The following is a 16,394-nucleotide window of genomic DNA, read 5'->3' as shown; positions in this document are numbered from 1 at the left end:
GACCTCGCGCGATTTGCCGCATTTACAAATGGTAAACAGCGTCCAGATCGAATGGCGCATCGGAACAACGAAGAAGGGCCAACGCGACGAGGTAGGTTGGCAGCAGAGGGAATAAGAGTACCAGCGCATGAGAAAACATATCAAGGCTTGCGGAATTCGCACAGCACAGTGTATATCGTGTTGAACGCGGTATAAATCTCTTCCCTGACCTGAAGGTCGAGAGAAACAAAGTGTCAGCGGATGGAATTGAACCGGGTCCACTGAATGCAAATGGAAGGCCGATCAAGCCTTCCCAAAGACATCATCCAGCCTTTAATCCAATTGGTGTCACCCGAAAGGATGGCATTGGTTGAAAGATTTTGGCATAGAGATGTCTTGGAAATGAGAGGAGGAAAAGACTCACTTTAGCACCAGTCAAGACGATCTTGCCTGAGACGAAAATGAGTAGGACAACCTTGGGCTTGATCATACGATAGATCAATCCAGGGAACAGCTGACCGGACGGTGAGCTAACGTACAAAAAAATAGTGGATTACTGTTACCTCTGGCTCGTAGCTGCTGAACTGTCCGTGGCTATAAGCCAGTCCCTCCAAACGAATGGGGAACTTGACATCACAACTGCCAACGATGTTCTGAATCTTGAACTCGGAGAACTTGGCGTCAAAGCCGAGCTTCTGGACGATACGCGCGTATTTGCGCGACGCCAGACGAGAATCGTCTTCAGACTTGGCACCCGTGACGACCATCTTTCCCGACGCGAAAATGAGCGCGGTAGTCTTGGGGTCGCGAATACGCATGATAACAGCTGCAAAACGCTAAACACATGCGAACAAACAACAACAGTTCGACATGTCGCGTGTTAGATGATAGTATATGTACCAACCTTGGGGTTATACTCTGCATTCCTAGCGTGGAGGGCGATGGTCTTGAGATCTAGCCGGCAGTCCAGATTAACCGTGGCGACGATGTTTTGGAGGGTGGGCACGATACCCTCAACAGCAGTGATGTGCTGCTGTTCGAGGGTCAACGCGGCAGGAGTGGCAGGGACCTGGGACGCGGGTGGCGTCGAGGGACCTGCAACGGCATTGGACGCGACGGCAGAGACAGCTGCGGGAGGGGTGGGTAGCTTTGAGACGGGCTGGGGTTGGGTAAAGGAGTTGGACAAGGGTGAGGGCCCTGGAAGAGAGACACCGTTGGCAGTGGACTGGGTGTTCTGGAAGGTGCCACCGCCGGGAAGAGCGATGGCGCCGGCTGAGGGGATCTGCTGGGGCTGCTGGAACTGGTATGGCTGCTGCTGGGTGTTGCGGCCAAAGGTAATCTGGCGGGCAGGGAGCGCAAACGACATGTTCAAAAAAAATAAATTCTAGACGAGCGTGGGAAAGTACAAGTGGGGGGAAAGGAAGGATGGATCCAACTCACAACCCCCGCCTTATATACGTCTCAATATTCAAACTCCGACAGCCCGTTTCTCCCTGTCTTACGTAACGCCTCTTGCTTTGTCTCCATTGCATGGCCCTCGCCACTGCCCTCCCTCGTTGCCCATCGTCTCCTCCATCGCCGCCGCCGCCCCGCACGTCCTCTCATGCTCATAATCTCCGCCCCCGCGCCCCCACCGCCCCAGGGGAGCTCTGGCTGCAAGGCGTACTGGCAACCCACCCTGGCAACCGCAATCAGCCTGGCAACTTGTCTGTGAACCGAATCTGAATCCACATCCGCCCCCTTTTACACTCACCTCCCGGGCACACTCATCCCTCAATGGCCTGTATAACATGCACAGTCCTCCAGCGCTGTCTGCCTTGGTGGTTCCCTCCGGCTATTCAAACCAGGGGGCTGACAATGACATTACAGTGGACAATCATGTGACTTTGCACCATTCCTGCCTCCCTTCCCTTTCAACTGGATGCATATTCTCACTCAGTTCAAGTCTTTCTATGCCTGCGTATCTGTTTCTGTGTCTACTTTCTGGCAGTAATCTAACCCCATCCATCCCATTCCTATCGCCGCAGACAGCCGACAACCCCTGCGCTTCCATTCTCGCACCCTATCGCTTTCATTCATTCCCAATATGGGTTCATTTTCCCAAGCCAAGATGAACAATATCAATCAATCGATTAGATTACAACATAGATTACAACAAACGCTGGATATTGATAACTTACGATGTGGGCGCCTGGTGCTATAGCTTCCCATCTGACAGATATCCGCGAGCATCGCATTTCTTTGAACTGCGCTATGTATAACTTGTCGCGGGAGTACGTGTTCCGCAGGCGCTTGCACAGCCACCCGTACGTGTCAAGGCTGAAATTTTCAGGGTACCTTGAAAATTTTAGGGCGGCTCATCGATCGTCTTTACGAGACGACAAGGGGACAATCCTGCAGTCGACTAGCTCGGGCGTCTTTACCCCATCCATGGTCCGAAAGATTCATTTTCATTGAACGCACATCAACAAACTGTCACATATCGCTCTCCTTGGCCGACAATGACCGATGCCGCACAAAGTCGTAAGTTGTCGTTCTTTTCATGAATAGTACGGACAGCCTTTGTTTTAGAGATGTGTGTAGTGCTACATCTTTCACCCCCGTTATCTCTATCCATCTATCAGTCTTCTAAAATATCAAAGCAGTTTGTGAATTTATTGTTCTATCCCTATCCAACACGGATCACAAAGGTGATTGTTTCTTTGTTCACAACCTAATTTTAGCTCCCCTCGGCCAACGTACCGTTTTACCAAAGAACGCAGCATCCAAATCATGACGTTTTAGTTTGATAGACTCCTACCCGATCAACCATCGTTTGATGATGAATTCGATTGCAGAGAAAGAGATAGAATGACTATTACTCAACAATCCAAAGTATATAGAGGGTATTTATGGTACTTGGATGGCATTCGATAGACCATTTGCGTGAAAAGAAAAAATATGACAGATTGCGGAAAAGAAAGACGTGCGACAAGAAAAGAGCATGGTATGAGAGATCGACAGTGAATCATGGATGGCTGGAATAGGTATTACGGATATCGCGAAATTAGAAAAAGGAAGGAAAGAGTCCCAAGGGAAAGGAACAACTACTATTAGTGTAAAAACTGCCGCGATCTATACAATGTCTATAGATCACATTTAAACACCCGCCACGATCCTAAGAAAAGAAAAACAGACACGGGTCAGTTTTCAAATACATGGTATGACGATGGCTACGAATAAAAGATGACGTACTCCTCTGCCTTGTTGAGCGCAGCCACCATTTGTAGCAGCTCCTTTCTCCGGCTGACGACATAGTCACTCTCCTTCAGGAGCTCATCCAGCACATCAGGTTTGTAGAGCTCTTGTAGAAGCTCTCGCTGCAAATTCTCCTTGGAGTGGTTAACAAGCGTTAGGGATATTGCTTTTGGCACCATATCAATCATCTCCCGTTTCACGATATTGAAATATGAGTGGATCAATAGTTCTGTATCGAACGGAAACACGACCGGCAGAATTCGAAGACGATCGTGTATTCATAGATGGTCAACGAAGAGATAAAAAAAAATACGGTAACCATCATCAGACTTCACAGCATAGATACATAAGAAATTTTACGCACTGATGACCTCAGTTTCCATGGTCTCGCGTTCATTCAACGCACTCTGTGGCCGGATGGTGGGAGGAGGTGCATCCATAGCGGCGACGCCCTTCTTCTTCGGACCAGCTTTGGGAGCGAAGAATGAACCGAAGAAGCCAGTCTCCTCCTTCTTGATATCAACATCGAGATCCTTGTTGTTGTTGACACTCGCCCTTGGGTTCTTGGGGTCAGCAGCAGCCGGTGGAGGTTTGCTCGCGTTGATACGGTCATTGACTAAGGCAGTGGCCTGCAGAACCATTAATTAAAAAAACACAACCTCAACAGAAGAGAGTAGGTTACGTGCCTTGTGGCCGCCAATGAAATCGGGATGCGTTGTGTTAACGTAGCAAGCTTGCATGCTAAAGAGTGTTCATGAGCCGGGTTCACAGGTAAGGATGTAATCACGTACGCAACCATATCTTGCACCAGTTTATTCGTAGGATTCATCGCCGTCTTGAAGAAATTGACAACAACAGCGTTGAAACGCTCCCTCAGGGCAGGATACCTCCGGAATGCTTGCTGTAAAGAATGTGTATCAGCTGCGTTAGCACAGCGAGCAAAAGTGAACCTCTCATACCACTTTCGTAAGAAGCTGGCCGAGAATTCGAATAAGCTCGTCGTAAACCAACTGACAGCACTTCAAACTAGGCTCTTCTAAACGTTTGATCTGCTGCTTGACAATGACCTCGAAAGCTTGAGTTCCAACAAACAATGCTGGCGTTGAACCCTGATGTTGAAAATAAATATCAATACTTAACATAACAAATCAAGTGACAAAACCCACAGAAGAGTTGTAAAGAATGGTCCTGATATCACCATCCTTGACCTGGTCGAATGGATCGATGCTCTTAATGCCATTGTTAAACAACTCGTGGAAGACAAAACTGATTCTGGCTCCTCCTGATAGCTCATTTGACGATAATTCGTTGCTATTACCGTCAATCGTTGTACGGAACTCGGATGTAAATTCAGTTATCACTGAAAGCACAATGTTTCCTGAGTTTCCATCACCCATAGGGCCTCCTAGAGACATCAATTCCGCGTTATACTTCTGAAGATTTTGCTGGATGCGTGCTTTGATGTCAGGGAGGGTAGCTCGAATATGGTGCATGAGGATCTATTCACACATATTTAATCAATCCTGAAGGTTTAAAACAAAACCAAAAGCTCACCATGTTGAGCTTCCTTGCTAAGAATGGTGTACCGCAGAATTGGGCTTTGCCTTTATACGATGGGTGGTTCTCGAAGAACTCTCTCTCATTTTCGAGGGCGGCACTGATGGCTTTGTTCTGTTCGATGTCGCGTTGACCTCTGTTGACGACTGGAACGTAGCCCAATCGGAGAGGGATAATTCGTCCGGCAAGAATATCAACTACATCTGTTCCTTTGTCCCTATCATTTTGCCAATATGAGGGGAGCTGTAGCGCAGATAGTAAAAATGACGTACATCAAATCAACTTTTGTCAGAACACCAATTGTCCTCGTTCCTTCGGGATCCACCTCACGAGCCATCTTCAGACCATCCGAATTGGCCAGATCTGTATTGGCAGCGGTAACGGCAAGAATAATACAAGCAGGTTTAGAGATATATTTCATCAACATCTCACGAATCTGCTTCTCAATGTCGCGAGGCTGGTCACCAACTGGTACCTTTGTCAACCCAGGAAGATCGACAAGGGTGAGGGTGAGAACATTGGGAGAGTAGATACGCAGATTTATGGGCTGGGGGGAGATGCCTGCATTCTTGCCCGTCTTTGCTTCTGTATCCCGGATGATCTCGTCGCGAATTTTGTGGAAGTCATAAAATTTCTCGCCGGGAAGATGAAGAAATTCACCCCATTCATCCGCGTTAGCTTTGGCGTCGTTTGTTCGGTCGATTCCATTCGCTTAAAGGAAGGTCAGATTAGGGTCAACGATGTGGCACGAATTGATGTTGCAACACGTACTGGCATTACTTCCGGCACTTCTATTGATAAGTTGTAAAACCTAGAAGGCAAGTCAGTTGAAACTCTTTCTGACAGGCTACTAGCAAGTGGCATACCAAGGGGCGTCGAGTAACAATGCCTGTACCACGAGGCAGGAAATCGCGACCGACTATGTTCTAAGAAAGAGAATTGCGATAAATAGTGAATACCACGTTCTTGAAAGTCGATCGCATACCTCCAGAACACTACTCTTCCCGCTACTCTGACTACCAAGAACACATATTTGGGGTAAATCTATGTTCCCCTGTGCTTGCGTGCCAATAGAGGTGAATACATCTTGGAGCTTATTGATAACTCCAACAATCTCGGTACCAAGTCCTGCTACAGAGGAGGACATTTTCTAGATGTGAGGTCGTAAAAGGATGAAGAAAGGGATGAGCAAGTAATTGCGATAAAAGAGAGGAAATGAGGCTTGCGGCGCAGCTGCAGTGCATTGTGTATTACGGAAGCCTGTGCCAAACATCGATTATGATTGCAAACTTTGTCACGGACGACGGCGTTGACTTGATCCATTACTCCTACTGACCTGCGTACCACTGTGCTCTTCGCTGCGATGTCTCTGTTGGAATACGACGTCTGCGCATCTCGACTACGACTAGCATTTCTAAGATCAGGTCCCTCGCTAAAGTCACATTAAAGATAGGAGCCAGGGACAGTAACCATACAATGAAAAGTTGATGGCACATTGCTTATGGAAATTGGGTGGTGATGCCTTAGCGTCTGGCGTGGGCTCTTAGCTCTTTTTACTTCAACGATTACTGGCGAGCACATCTGGGAGCATAGCAGTATAACAGCAGCATACCTTGACTCGGCATTACACTCTTCCTTCGGGTTAAATTTAACTTCCCAGACTAGCACTCCTTCTCGTTTTCTACCCGGACAGTTGAAGGCTTGAAGCAGTCTGACATTTTCAATTGCACAGATAACGACGCCGATCTATCACATGATATAGCTTCCTCTTCTTCTCCTACGCAACATACAAAGTTTCCTTGCGAAGAATTTCAGAACTTGGCCATTCATGTCATTGCCACTGCTCCCAGTGCCCCGTGTTCGCAGGCAGCACAGTGCAGGCCGGCCCGTCGCTATTCTGGGCTGAGAGCCTCCAGTTTTACTATAAAGGCAGATTGGTTCGCCTCATAGTATATGCCTCCTAATCGCTGACTTACTGGCCACGCTTGTTCATTATGTTGCCCAAATTTTCAATAATATTCGGTTTCCTGTCAGTTTCCCCACTATCACAGGCGATTTTGCCTTCGGAACTCTTCTCATCAGACATCCCAACGAAAGTTTTGGCAACATTTAAGGCTCTACCAAAGCCCGTTCAATACCCCCAATACACCGACACTGGCCCTGGAAAATGGTTATATTTCTCTCCGAATACATGGACGTCTGGTTTTTTCCCAGTGACTGGTTATGCGCTGAACACCCGAAAGCAGCTGTGTGGGGCAACACCAGCTAATGGATTGAACAATGCAGATTGGTTAAACCTTGCACGGTCTGCAAGCAATGGATTGCTATCGCTTAACGCAAATAATGGCATTGGTCATGACGTAGGCTTCATTAGTTACCCTTTTATCGAGGAATTGGTGGTGTGAGTAATTCCAGGATTTCATCTTTAAGCCTAGCATTAACATTTGTCTTCTAGGAATCCGACAAATCAGACCGCAATTAATGCTGTCAACAACTTTGCGAGTATGCTTGCGGCGCGTTTCAATCCAGTTGTTGGTTGCACTCGAAGTTGGGACACAGCGGATCCCACAGACTTTCAGGTGCGTGGGATATCGTTTGTGGGACGATTCTTTTGACTCGGACTCATGACATAGCTGTACAGGTCATCATTGACAACATGATGAACCTTGAAGTTCTCTTCCACTCCGCTGACCTGACTGGGAATTCCACACTCCGAAAAATTGCCACCACCCATGCAGATACCACGATGGCAAACCATATTCGGGATGATGGTATGTGCATGGTTTGGATTAAGGTTGTCCTGGCAGAAAGTTGTCTAAACTTAGTTCGTGGTCAGGTTCCACATGGCATGTGGTCGAATACAATTCTACGACGGGTCTCGTCATCAAGAAGAGAACTGCTCAAGGATTTTCTGACAGTAGCACGTGGTCGCGAGGGCAGGCATGGGGGATCTACGGGTTCGCCAATAGTGAGTTGTGTCAACATTTCAAACTTTTGTTGCAACTTGCTGAAACGAATCCACAATCAGTGTATAAATTTACGAACGACACGAACTATCTCGATACATCACGACGACTAGCAACCTATTTTTTGAATAATATTCCTTCGGATGGCATTGTACCCTGGTCAGCATTTTTCTTTTTCCACAACGCTCCGTCAATGTTGTTACATCATTTGTCTACGTTTGACTGATGAGTTCAAAAAACGATCAGGGATTTCAACGCGCCTCTCACCCCTCCCCCGCGTCCAGCAGACTCATCAGCCGCTACTATCGCTGCTACCGGCCTACTACTACTCGCTCAACAAGAAACCACTGATTCTTTGAAACAGCAATGGATTGATGGGGCCTTTAGCATTTTGAACAATATCACTACCTTAGCTTGGCGCCCATCATGGCAGAGTCTGCTTTCCAACGGAACGGTCAACATACCCGCGAACAACTCTTTAACTGGCATTGTTTATGGTTTGTCTCTTTCATCTTTCTTCTGCTATTTTCTACAGCTCATTTTTTGATCTCTTCTTTTTACAGGTGACTACTATTTTATAAAAGCAGGCAATGATCTTGTCTCGATGGGATTGACCTCTTGCAGGGACAATGTGGATTCCAATAGTACTGCCAGTACTTCTGATAGGGCTTCCTCTCCGGTCCAGTCGTCTGGAGCTCGGAGATTATCCCTCTTTTAATAATAATAACACAGTCCCGACTAATTAACGTTACGCGAAGGTTCTATGTGTGACACTTTTTGGCATTTACCCCTAAGTTTGTAGGGCAAACGAGTGGAGACATCTTTGGACGTGTCTGTCCCAGAAGGTTCCAAATCGCAATCGCTCCAAAGCCCTCCGTCCTAGGTAGATTGGTCGTACTCAATGGGTATTTGTAGCAAGCATTGCGATCGTCAAGGCCTGACCAATCGGAACGAAAGCAGATTGCAATCTAAACGTCTGTCATAGAAGTGCCCGGAAAGAGACGAACGCGGAATTTTTGGACAGCTGCGACGACACTTTGAGATATAAACTGCATCACTCCGGAACTGAACAGTTTTGCGCGATCGATAGATACAGGAAAATTATTGCGTGAGAAAGAGATTAATGGTTATTGTAAGAATCCAAGGAGTACAAATTTGAGTGTCTAAAAGTCTCTAACCGTAGTTGAGACGGAAAATATCGTTGAGTCTGCATGATCGATTATTAGATAGACAATTGTTAAAGAGCGATGTCGATGCTTACACGTAGTAGGTACGACCCTCTGGGTAGAGTTGGAAAACCTGACTAAAGTTCAATGGGTTTTCGGAATCGTCGACCTGTACAAAAAATGAGCGAGATAGAGCTTGGATCGGACGCGTTATCTTACGACCAAAAGACCAGTGACGCTGACGATAAGACTGGCGACGTCCATAGTAGCAGACGATGGTTGTGCGTCGAGGGTGGTAATCTTGTGCTGGACCTTCTGGAAAGGAAGGGACTGGAACGGAATAAATTAGATCGGTGGTGATGCACGAGATAGAAAAGACAGGACGCACGACAAGCTTCTCAATGACAGCGTCGACACCTTTAATGGGGGTTCCCTCGAAGGTGAGCATGGAGTTGGGACGCTGGGACGATGAAGAGATCAGCTGCGATTGTGCGATTGTGGTAGAAAAAGAAACTGACATAGAGAGCACTGAGATTTGAACGACCTGAAGAAAAGGTGGCGTAGTAAAAGTCGACAAACTGCTTTGCGATGGCGTTGATGTCTTCCATGGTTGTTGTCAGTTGAGATGAGCGAGTTGAGCTGATGATATTGAAGAAAGCCACGTGACGCTAGAGAGTGTCGCCAAGTGGGACGGTGTGTTTCTTGCACTTACCATATACCGTACTACACCGACATAATGTCCTCCTTTTCCACAGATCTCCAGCGTCCTACTATGCGCCGCAAATCCTCTGCACAAAACCTTCTTTCGTCCTTCAAGACTCCGGCTCAGTCATCGTCCTCGTCCGCCCCAGTGCCCCCGCCTCTCAATCTCTCTTCCGCGTCCCCCATAAACTCGACAAGCCTCTCCTTTGCCTCAGCTGCTACACCCACCGCATCTACCCCATTGCCTAGGGACTGGGATGCCCAGTCGCTTCACTCAGACACTGTCGCTTCTACCCTCGCAGGTGCTCAGAGCCCACCCCTAGGCCAGGGCACCTCCATCGACCTCCTCAGAGAACTCGTCCAGAAGAGGATAACCACCTTGACATATCTCAGGAGCATCCATGAAGGGTGTGTTTCGCCCAGCTCCGCCCTTTCCTCTTGTTCTTGATGTCTTTCCCCCCCAGACGCAGCCATTGGTTCCATACCATCCAGATCTCGCGTGCAGAACTGGACAAGGCCTTTCACAACAGCAATCCAGCTATCAGAAAACGGTGTGTATTCATCATTTGCGCGATTGTCCTTCTCCTTTCATCAATTTTTCTCCCAGTACAACTCGTTTTGCCATTCTCGGGCTCTCGCTATCAACTCTTTTGGATATAAACCAACCACTCGACCTGCTTCGTGGCCTAAATATCATCATTACGGAATATGATCAGAGCAAGGAAGAAGGCGATAAATCCCGGATGGTGCGTCTCCATCTCTCGCGTATCCCGTATCCCATCACACAAAATAACCACCATTGCATCAGCGAATATTCAAAGGCAAGGGCTTAAAAAGGGGCACCCAAGGAATCCCTGAATTTGCTGGTTCCTACGTTGATGGTTCCACAGACGCGTCCAGTTTACTATCTCCTTCAATCGTAAGCAATTACACGCGTTTTACCCACACGTGCTACCATTTATGATACCTGCAACAGCCTTTCCCTTTAGATTATCATCAGACTTTACTTTCTTTACTTGATGTTCTCTCTGAAGTCTACAACAAAATCTCCAAAGTTCTTGGTCCCTCACCTTTTCCAATCCCTCAGCAACAGATGATGGGCCCTCTGGGACTTCTTGCACCACACCCTGGCGTTTCGTATCTTTTTCCCTCGGAGATTCCCCCTTCGAATCCTCAGGGAGGATTTAACAACCCAAATCACCAGTCAAATCCAAATCTCCATCAACTGCCATATCCACCGAATGGTATTCAGCCAGAATCTGAACTGAGTGGAAGCTTATGGGGAATAGCAAATCCCAGTTCTGGACCTATGGGCGGTAGTTCCATCGCCGGTCAGCCCGTGGTAGGATGGTCAAGCGGCTTGGGTGATCTAGTTGTCAAAATTGACAGCAAACTAAAGGCGAGTATTCTGTATGGATTCTGTTGATCTCTTGTCTTACTAAAGAGTGTCATCATTAGAAAATAACCACAGCCTTACTTAAGGAACTTGACGAACTCGCCCGCGCAGGGATCAAAGATGAACTGGCATCTTTAGATCCTCTGCTTCGAAATATCAGCAACGGCTCTGGGGGCGTTGGCCAGGTTCTTTACGACTTCGAAGGCATGTGAGGGATGTGCTTTCGAGGTGAAATCCGCGCGGTTCCCGCGAGGATTTATCAACGGTCCGCGCGAGTGTCGTGCGGGATATCGTTGTTTTTTTCCTCCCTTTCTTTTCAGTGGATCATTTGGAATATTTATATTCCCATTTTCGATGGACGGCAAAACTCTTGTTTTCCACAGCAATTCTCTGGGGAGACCTTGTATCTCGACATTTTTTGACACCTTTGGTCGACTTACATGACGATGCCCAAATTGGACCGGACGATTCGTACTTAACTGAGACGGTTGTCTTCTTGTCCATCTGTGATTCACGGGCACATGACGTTACCCATTTCCAGCGCTCACGCTGCAACTCTCGGACGGCCGACACCATTTTCGACCTTCTATAATATGGCGAAACGGTACAGGAGAATTGCAATCTTCAAATAACTCTTCACAATAACTTTATAATATCCATTGGATTTATTCGATCCCACGGTGAAACTTATTTTCTCAGGTCGACTATGGAGACCATCAATCTTTATTCATAGAACTCACGGGCAAAACGATTACGGAGCATCATATTTTTGGACTTTTTTTGCATGAGACTGAACGACGCGACGGTGCGGAAGGATGGGCGTTGGGAGCTGTATATTTTTGTATCATTTATTAGGTGTATGTGAGAACATGTGGGTGGGCGTTGGCCGCTCTTTGTATTATATGTTTTAAACCACTCATGTTTGTTTGGGTTATAATTCGAGGAAATCGTGTATGAGGAAGGTAGGCTCTCCGTACATAAAGTCAAAGGATGGTCCGTCTTGAACATATTTCGTGTATGATTATACATGAGCCATTGGGTTGATAGCTGTTCGTTATTCGTGCATAGCAAAGAATGGTGTTCGTTGTTCATTTGCAACCGCAAGCACCCTGTTGGCACCCACATCTAAAAAAATGTAATAATCAGTCATCCACTGAAGTCACTTGGTAAGAATGCTACAACGTACGTAGAGGTGCATTTACAGTCAGTAGATCCACAACCATAGTTCACAGGGGTGGAAGATATCTGCCGAAACGTGAGTGATGGATATTTTATGAAGTGCAATATGCGAGTCCCACCGAATGCATAATTGAGTGACGGAACTACAAGTAGAAAACAATAGTTGGGGAAACTTGGCTCTTGGATTCGTTCAAACCTACATTGATAGAGCTATTATATACATTTTCATGACTGCATTCGGTCCGGACTGCTCTTGCAGTGTCTGTGCGTGCCGAAGTCTCAATGACACCAAGACTCTGGAACCTTCACTTAAGCTCAGATGTTCCAGAAAGCAAGTGTTTATAGTGGTCATGGGTCATATAAGCCAAAATTCACAGGCAGAGAGATTCAAGAGATGTCCATAATAGCAAACTGAAAAGCTGTTGGCTACTATATATGCATGCTATGTCTTCTAGTGACTATCAAAGCATAGTTGGCATGGCTCTAGAGCAGAGGATACTGTCCCTACCTGGTAAATCATCCCGTCGATCCTATCTCGACGGAAATGCCACTGAAATCCCCACACGGTGCATCTGGAGCAGATCAACGTCGTTCTGTATATGTAAAAGCTTTTATTATTTGACGAAGTTGTTTGAAGCTCCGCAAGCCTGCGATACAGTGCACAGGGGTCAGCCTCTGATGTCAATAGATACTTTTGCCATCTATACCTAATAGTGACAGCCCAGGATACACAAAATTGTTGGTCTCGATAATTACCTAGATTGACGTTGAAAACAGAACGATCGGAAGTGTTGCTGGCCGGCGCCTAAGTGTGTTCGGATAACACCGAAACCCATGAACCGTCGTCCCTGCAGATAGATCAGCTTGAAGTGTGATTTGTATTCGCCTCTCAATTTTAAAGCAAATTGGGTAAACCCCCTTATAATGGAAAAACAGGCCCATCGTCAACATACAAGGAGTATTATTTAGTCAAATGCAGAAAAAAGGAAAGCCTCTCCGCCTGGGAGTCGAACCCAGCTTTCGCGCGTGACAGGCGGGTGTACTAACCGATGATTTGAATTTGATGTGTAGGCACCATTTGGGAAGGGCGACAATTTAAGGACTGAATCTTTCATCGAGTACTCGGTTGATAGTGTAAGTTGTATCTTGAGAAGCCATTGATTTAATATAACACCCAATACTCAAGGGGTTGCGCTGGGCATTTGTGTACTCGGATGGATTGTATACTGATTTAACGTATAGCTAACAAGGGAGAAAGAGCGTCTAGGTCGTTGTGTGTGTCGTCGCTGTTCGGTAGTTCGATGTGCTGGGTTTGAGTACGCAAAAACAAGTCCGTAGATCTCTCTCCACACAAGATAAGATTGCCAGAATAACGGTCAGACGAAAACCAACGACTTGGATTTGTAGTCATCAGTCGGGCTTTTATCCATCAACCACAATTTATCCATCGACAAGGATTTATCCATCAGCCACGAAACAAGAAGTCTCGTAGTTTCTTGTGCCAGACCATGTTGTTCTGTTGCCTTCTGTGGAGATTAGAGTCGAGTGTACCAGTGACCAGGCTACTGGCATTCCTTCAACGATGATAGGCGAAACGAGATTCTTAGGTCTTCCAAAGCTTGGGCATCCCTTCAACGATGACAGCAAAACGCTATTCTTCCGTTTTCTAATTCTTGGGACTTGCTGGTGTTGTTGTTGTTGATGTTGGTGGTGGTGTAGGCAAAAAAGAGTGACCAAGTGAAATTGATACGATCGTGACTGACATTTGTTTTTGGAAACAGGCCAATACGAACCTTGTTCTGAAAAACTGTGCAGCTCGCCGGAAGGATGCAGGTGGCGAGCGTTCCCTACTCTGCTCCTATTCCCCATTCTCATTACCACTCTTACTATCAGCTACATCCACCAGGTATGTTTACTGCCCGTCGTTGTCCGTTTTCTGGTCCTTTATTACTTTCCAGGGCCTCAAGACCATGATCTCAAACGCCAATATCTCGCTCTCCTACCACCCCACCAAATCATCGATCTCTGCCTCAATTTCGACATACATCTCCCCCCTTATATCAAGAGTTCTCTGTGGCCTCCAGATATCAATGCTGCCATTGCAAAATTGCGAAAGGATCCCCAGGTATCTGCTGAGCCATCAGTCGAAGAATCTTCCAAAGATGGCGAACCAGCAGTTATGGATTCGTTAAAATCACCCTCAAGATCAGAACCTACTCCAGCTGCTCAAGGCGTCGTTTCGCCCACAGAACCACGGCCGCCAGACAAGGAGACGCCTCCGGCAACATCAGAGCCGTCCTCGTCCACAACCTCTTCCGCTCCTGCAACCGAATCTCCAGCAGCATCCCCTACTCAGACCGCACCAGCGACTTCCTCAAATACTACTCCTGATGTTGTTCAACCAGTTGCTTCTACATCTACCTCGACTCCTGCTCCGACTTCTGCTCCTACTCCCCATCCTGCACCTGCTGTAGTACCTCCAGTTCACCCTCAATATCCTCATCAACCATACGGGTATGGACATCACCCACAAGCCACATATCCCATTGCTCCCTACTACGCTCAACCTCCAGGCGGTTACTCTTATCAATATGCGCCATACGCAAACCCCATGCAAACCGCTTACCATTCACAACCACCTGCCACTTACCCACCGCAACCATCGATTTATAACAGCATGGTTCCGATTCCACATCCTGTTCAGCAGCAGCAACAACAAGATATTGTCAATGGCGTGGACGATCTTCCGAGCTATGAAGAAATGATAGTTGAAGCTTTAACAGGTTGCTCGGATCCGGAAGGTTGGGCACCGAAGGATCTTTTTGCTTGGATGGCTTCGAGATATCCGTTACAGTCAAATTTTCGACCGTCTGCAAGTCAAGCCCTTCAGAAGGCTTACAGGCGTGGTCGGTTCGATAAAGGTCCAAATGGGAAGTATAGATTGAATCCTTCATGGGAGGGAGGCAATGTTAGTCTTTATCTGTCTGTAAAACGCTTCTTTTTATAACCTTTTCTTAGACAACTCGCAGGACTACTCGTCGCCCACAAACCCAAAATGCGTCAACCGCCCCTACTGCATCCACACCTGCACCTCCATTTACTCATGCACCTCTCGTGCATCATCACCACGGCCATGCTGCGACTCCTTCAACTCAGCCTGCCCCTCAACCGCCATATTCGTCCCAGCCTTATGGGTATCCCCCATACGGATATCCTGGCTACCCTGCCCAGCCAGCGGCTTCTACATCGACGGCACCTGGCACCATTGCCGGTGCACCCACTTCACCATCTGCGAATAAGGCTACTACAGAAACCTCAGCGGCTTCAGCACCAGCTACAGAAACAGACTCCGCTGATGCCTATGAAGCAGCCCAGAATATTCTCAGTGCCATCAACTTCGGAAGCATGTATCAACTACCACCCGAGGAACGACAAAAGGACGGCCAACCTAAGGACGACCAACCTGCTACTGAGACAAGTGAAGAAATAACCGACAATGGAGTTGAGCATCTACTCTCTCATGTACAGGCCATGTTGGCCAGCAATGCTGCATCGCAGTCTGGAACTACTGCCCCTGCTTCAGCACCATCGCTCCCTCAGCCGACGAATGGAACTTCCCCCGAAGATCCTCGCGCCGAGCTACAAGCGCAACTTGCGCTTTTGGCTGCTCAACTGGCCGAGCTTGCTCAAGTGGAAGATTCACTGGCAAGGCAGGTTTCTCAGCCTCAGCCTCAATTGCAGCACACTGCCCCTGCACCAATTGCTCCCTCTTTACCACAACAAATTCCACCTGCCTCTGAACCCGCACCAGTATTTCAAAATTCATCTTCATCTATCGTTCCTTCCGAACCTTCTGCACACATTCACGCACCTACACCCGTGGTGGCACTACCCCAAGTTGCTGATGTTACTACTGATGACGACGTCCCTGATCCTTTGCCTGAGGATGATGACAGCGACGACGATGATATGGAAGAGATCATTTAGACGGAATGCACGCGGCGCACTATTACAAAATTACTTTATATCCTTTATGATTACTTTTATCAAGTCACCATCGGTTGTGTTCATTGTTTCTCTATTGTTACTGTTGTTGTTTTGGAGTTCATTATGTAGCTTTTCAAGATATGATAAATGTTCACTTCGTTGTATACTTCTCTAAGCAGGAAGAATTGCGCAATATCTGCCAAATGTAAGGGTTTAAGTGGAAGA

The 16,394-nt window shown here is 47.2% G+C and overlaps 6 protein-coding genes across 6 annotated transcripts; 3 read left to right on the top strand and 3 right to left on the bottom strand.

The window, feature by feature from the left end:
- Nucleotides 1-140: 140 nt before the first annotated feature.
- On the bottom strand, nucleotides 141-1,345 carry JR316_0003576 (TATA-binding protein; the record flags this gene model as incomplete). The annotated part of the gene is made up of 4 exons (XM_047889347.1): nucleotides 141-209; nucleotides 404-493; nucleotides 543-815; nucleotides 884-1,345. 4 exons carry the CDS (start codon nucleotides 1,343-1,345, stop codon nucleotides 141-143), a joined length of 894 nt encoding a protein of 297 aa, XP_047751721.1.
- Nucleotides 1,346-3,117: 1,772 nt separating this feature from the next.
- Nucleotides 3,118-5,920, bottom strand: JR316_0003575 (vacuolar protein sorting-associated protein 1; the record flags this gene model as incomplete). Its single annotated transcript, XM_047889346.1, has 11 exons — nucleotides 3,118-3,136; nucleotides 3,214-3,445; nucleotides 3,581-3,845; nucleotides 3,899-4,117; nucleotides 4,176-4,325; nucleotides 4,383-4,715; nucleotides 4,771-4,990; nucleotides 5,046-5,484; nucleotides 5,545-5,584; nucleotides 5,640-5,699; nucleotides 5,759-5,920. The coding sequence occupies 11 exons, from the start codon at nucleotides 5,918-5,920 to the stop codon at nucleotides 3,118-3,120; spliced, it is 2,139 nt and encodes a 712-aa protein (XP_047751720.1).
- Nucleotides 5,921-6,767: 847 nt separating this feature from the next.
- Nucleotides 6,768-8,457, top strand: JR316_0003574 (Unsaturated glucuronyl hydrolase; the record flags this gene model as incomplete). The annotated part of the gene is made up of 7 exons (XM_047889345.1): nucleotides 6,768-7,174; nucleotides 7,229-7,352; nucleotides 7,415-7,544; nucleotides 7,610-7,741; nucleotides 7,802-7,898; nucleotides 7,986-8,236; nucleotides 8,303-8,457. The coding sequence occupies 7 exons, from the start codon at nucleotides 6,768-6,770 to the stop codon at nucleotides 8,455-8,457; spliced, it is 1,296 nt and encodes a 431-aa protein (XP_047751719.1).
- Nucleotides 8,458-8,912: 455 nt separating this feature from the next.
- JR316_0003573 (Nuclear transport factor 2) lies at nucleotides 8,913-9,513 on the bottom strand (the record flags this gene model as incomplete). Its single annotated transcript, XM_047889344.1, has 5 exons — nucleotides 8,913-8,946; nucleotides 9,001-9,074; nucleotides 9,125-9,235; nucleotides 9,294-9,365; nucleotides 9,424-9,513. 5 exons carry the CDS (start codon nucleotides 9,511-9,513, stop codon nucleotides 8,913-8,915), a joined length of 381 nt encoding a protein of 126 aa, XP_047751718.1.
- Nucleotides 9,514-9,641: 128 nt separating this feature from the next.
- Nucleotides 9,642-11,215, top strand: JR316_0003572 (uncharacterized protein; the record flags this gene model as incomplete). Its single annotated transcript, XM_047889343.1, has 6 exons — nucleotides 9,642-10,015; nucleotides 10,072-10,158; nucleotides 10,215-10,353; nucleotides 10,416-10,526; nucleotides 10,584-11,028; nucleotides 11,079-11,215. 6 exons carry the CDS (start codon nucleotides 9,642-9,644, stop codon nucleotides 11,213-11,215), a joined length of 1,293 nt encoding a protein of 430 aa, XP_047751717.1.
- A 2,794-nt stretch (nucleotides 11,216-14,009) lies between these two features.
- On the top strand, nucleotides 14,010-16,169 carry JR316_0003571 (uncharacterized protein; the record flags this gene model as incomplete). Its single annotated transcript, XM_047889342.1, has 3 exons — nucleotides 14,010-14,088; nucleotides 14,141-15,150; nucleotides 15,201-16,169. The coding sequence occupies 3 exons, from the start codon at nucleotides 14,010-14,012 to the stop codon at nucleotides 16,167-16,169; spliced, it is 2,058 nt and encodes a 685-aa protein (XP_047751716.1).
- Nucleotides 16,170-16,394: the final 225 nt, after the last annotated feature.

The sequence above is a fragment of the Psilocybe cubensis genome, chromosome 3, assembly GCF_017499595.1.
Source record: "Psilocybe cubensis strain MGC-MH-2018 chromosome 3, whole genome shotgun sequence".
Classification (NCBI taxonomy): domain Eukaryota; kingdom Fungi; phylum Basidiomycota; class Agaricomycetes; order Agaricales; family Agrocybaceae; genus Psilocybe; species Psilocybe cubensis.
Note: the sequence above shows the minus strand (reverse complement) of the source record. Positions and strands in the feature narration are given on the sequence as shown.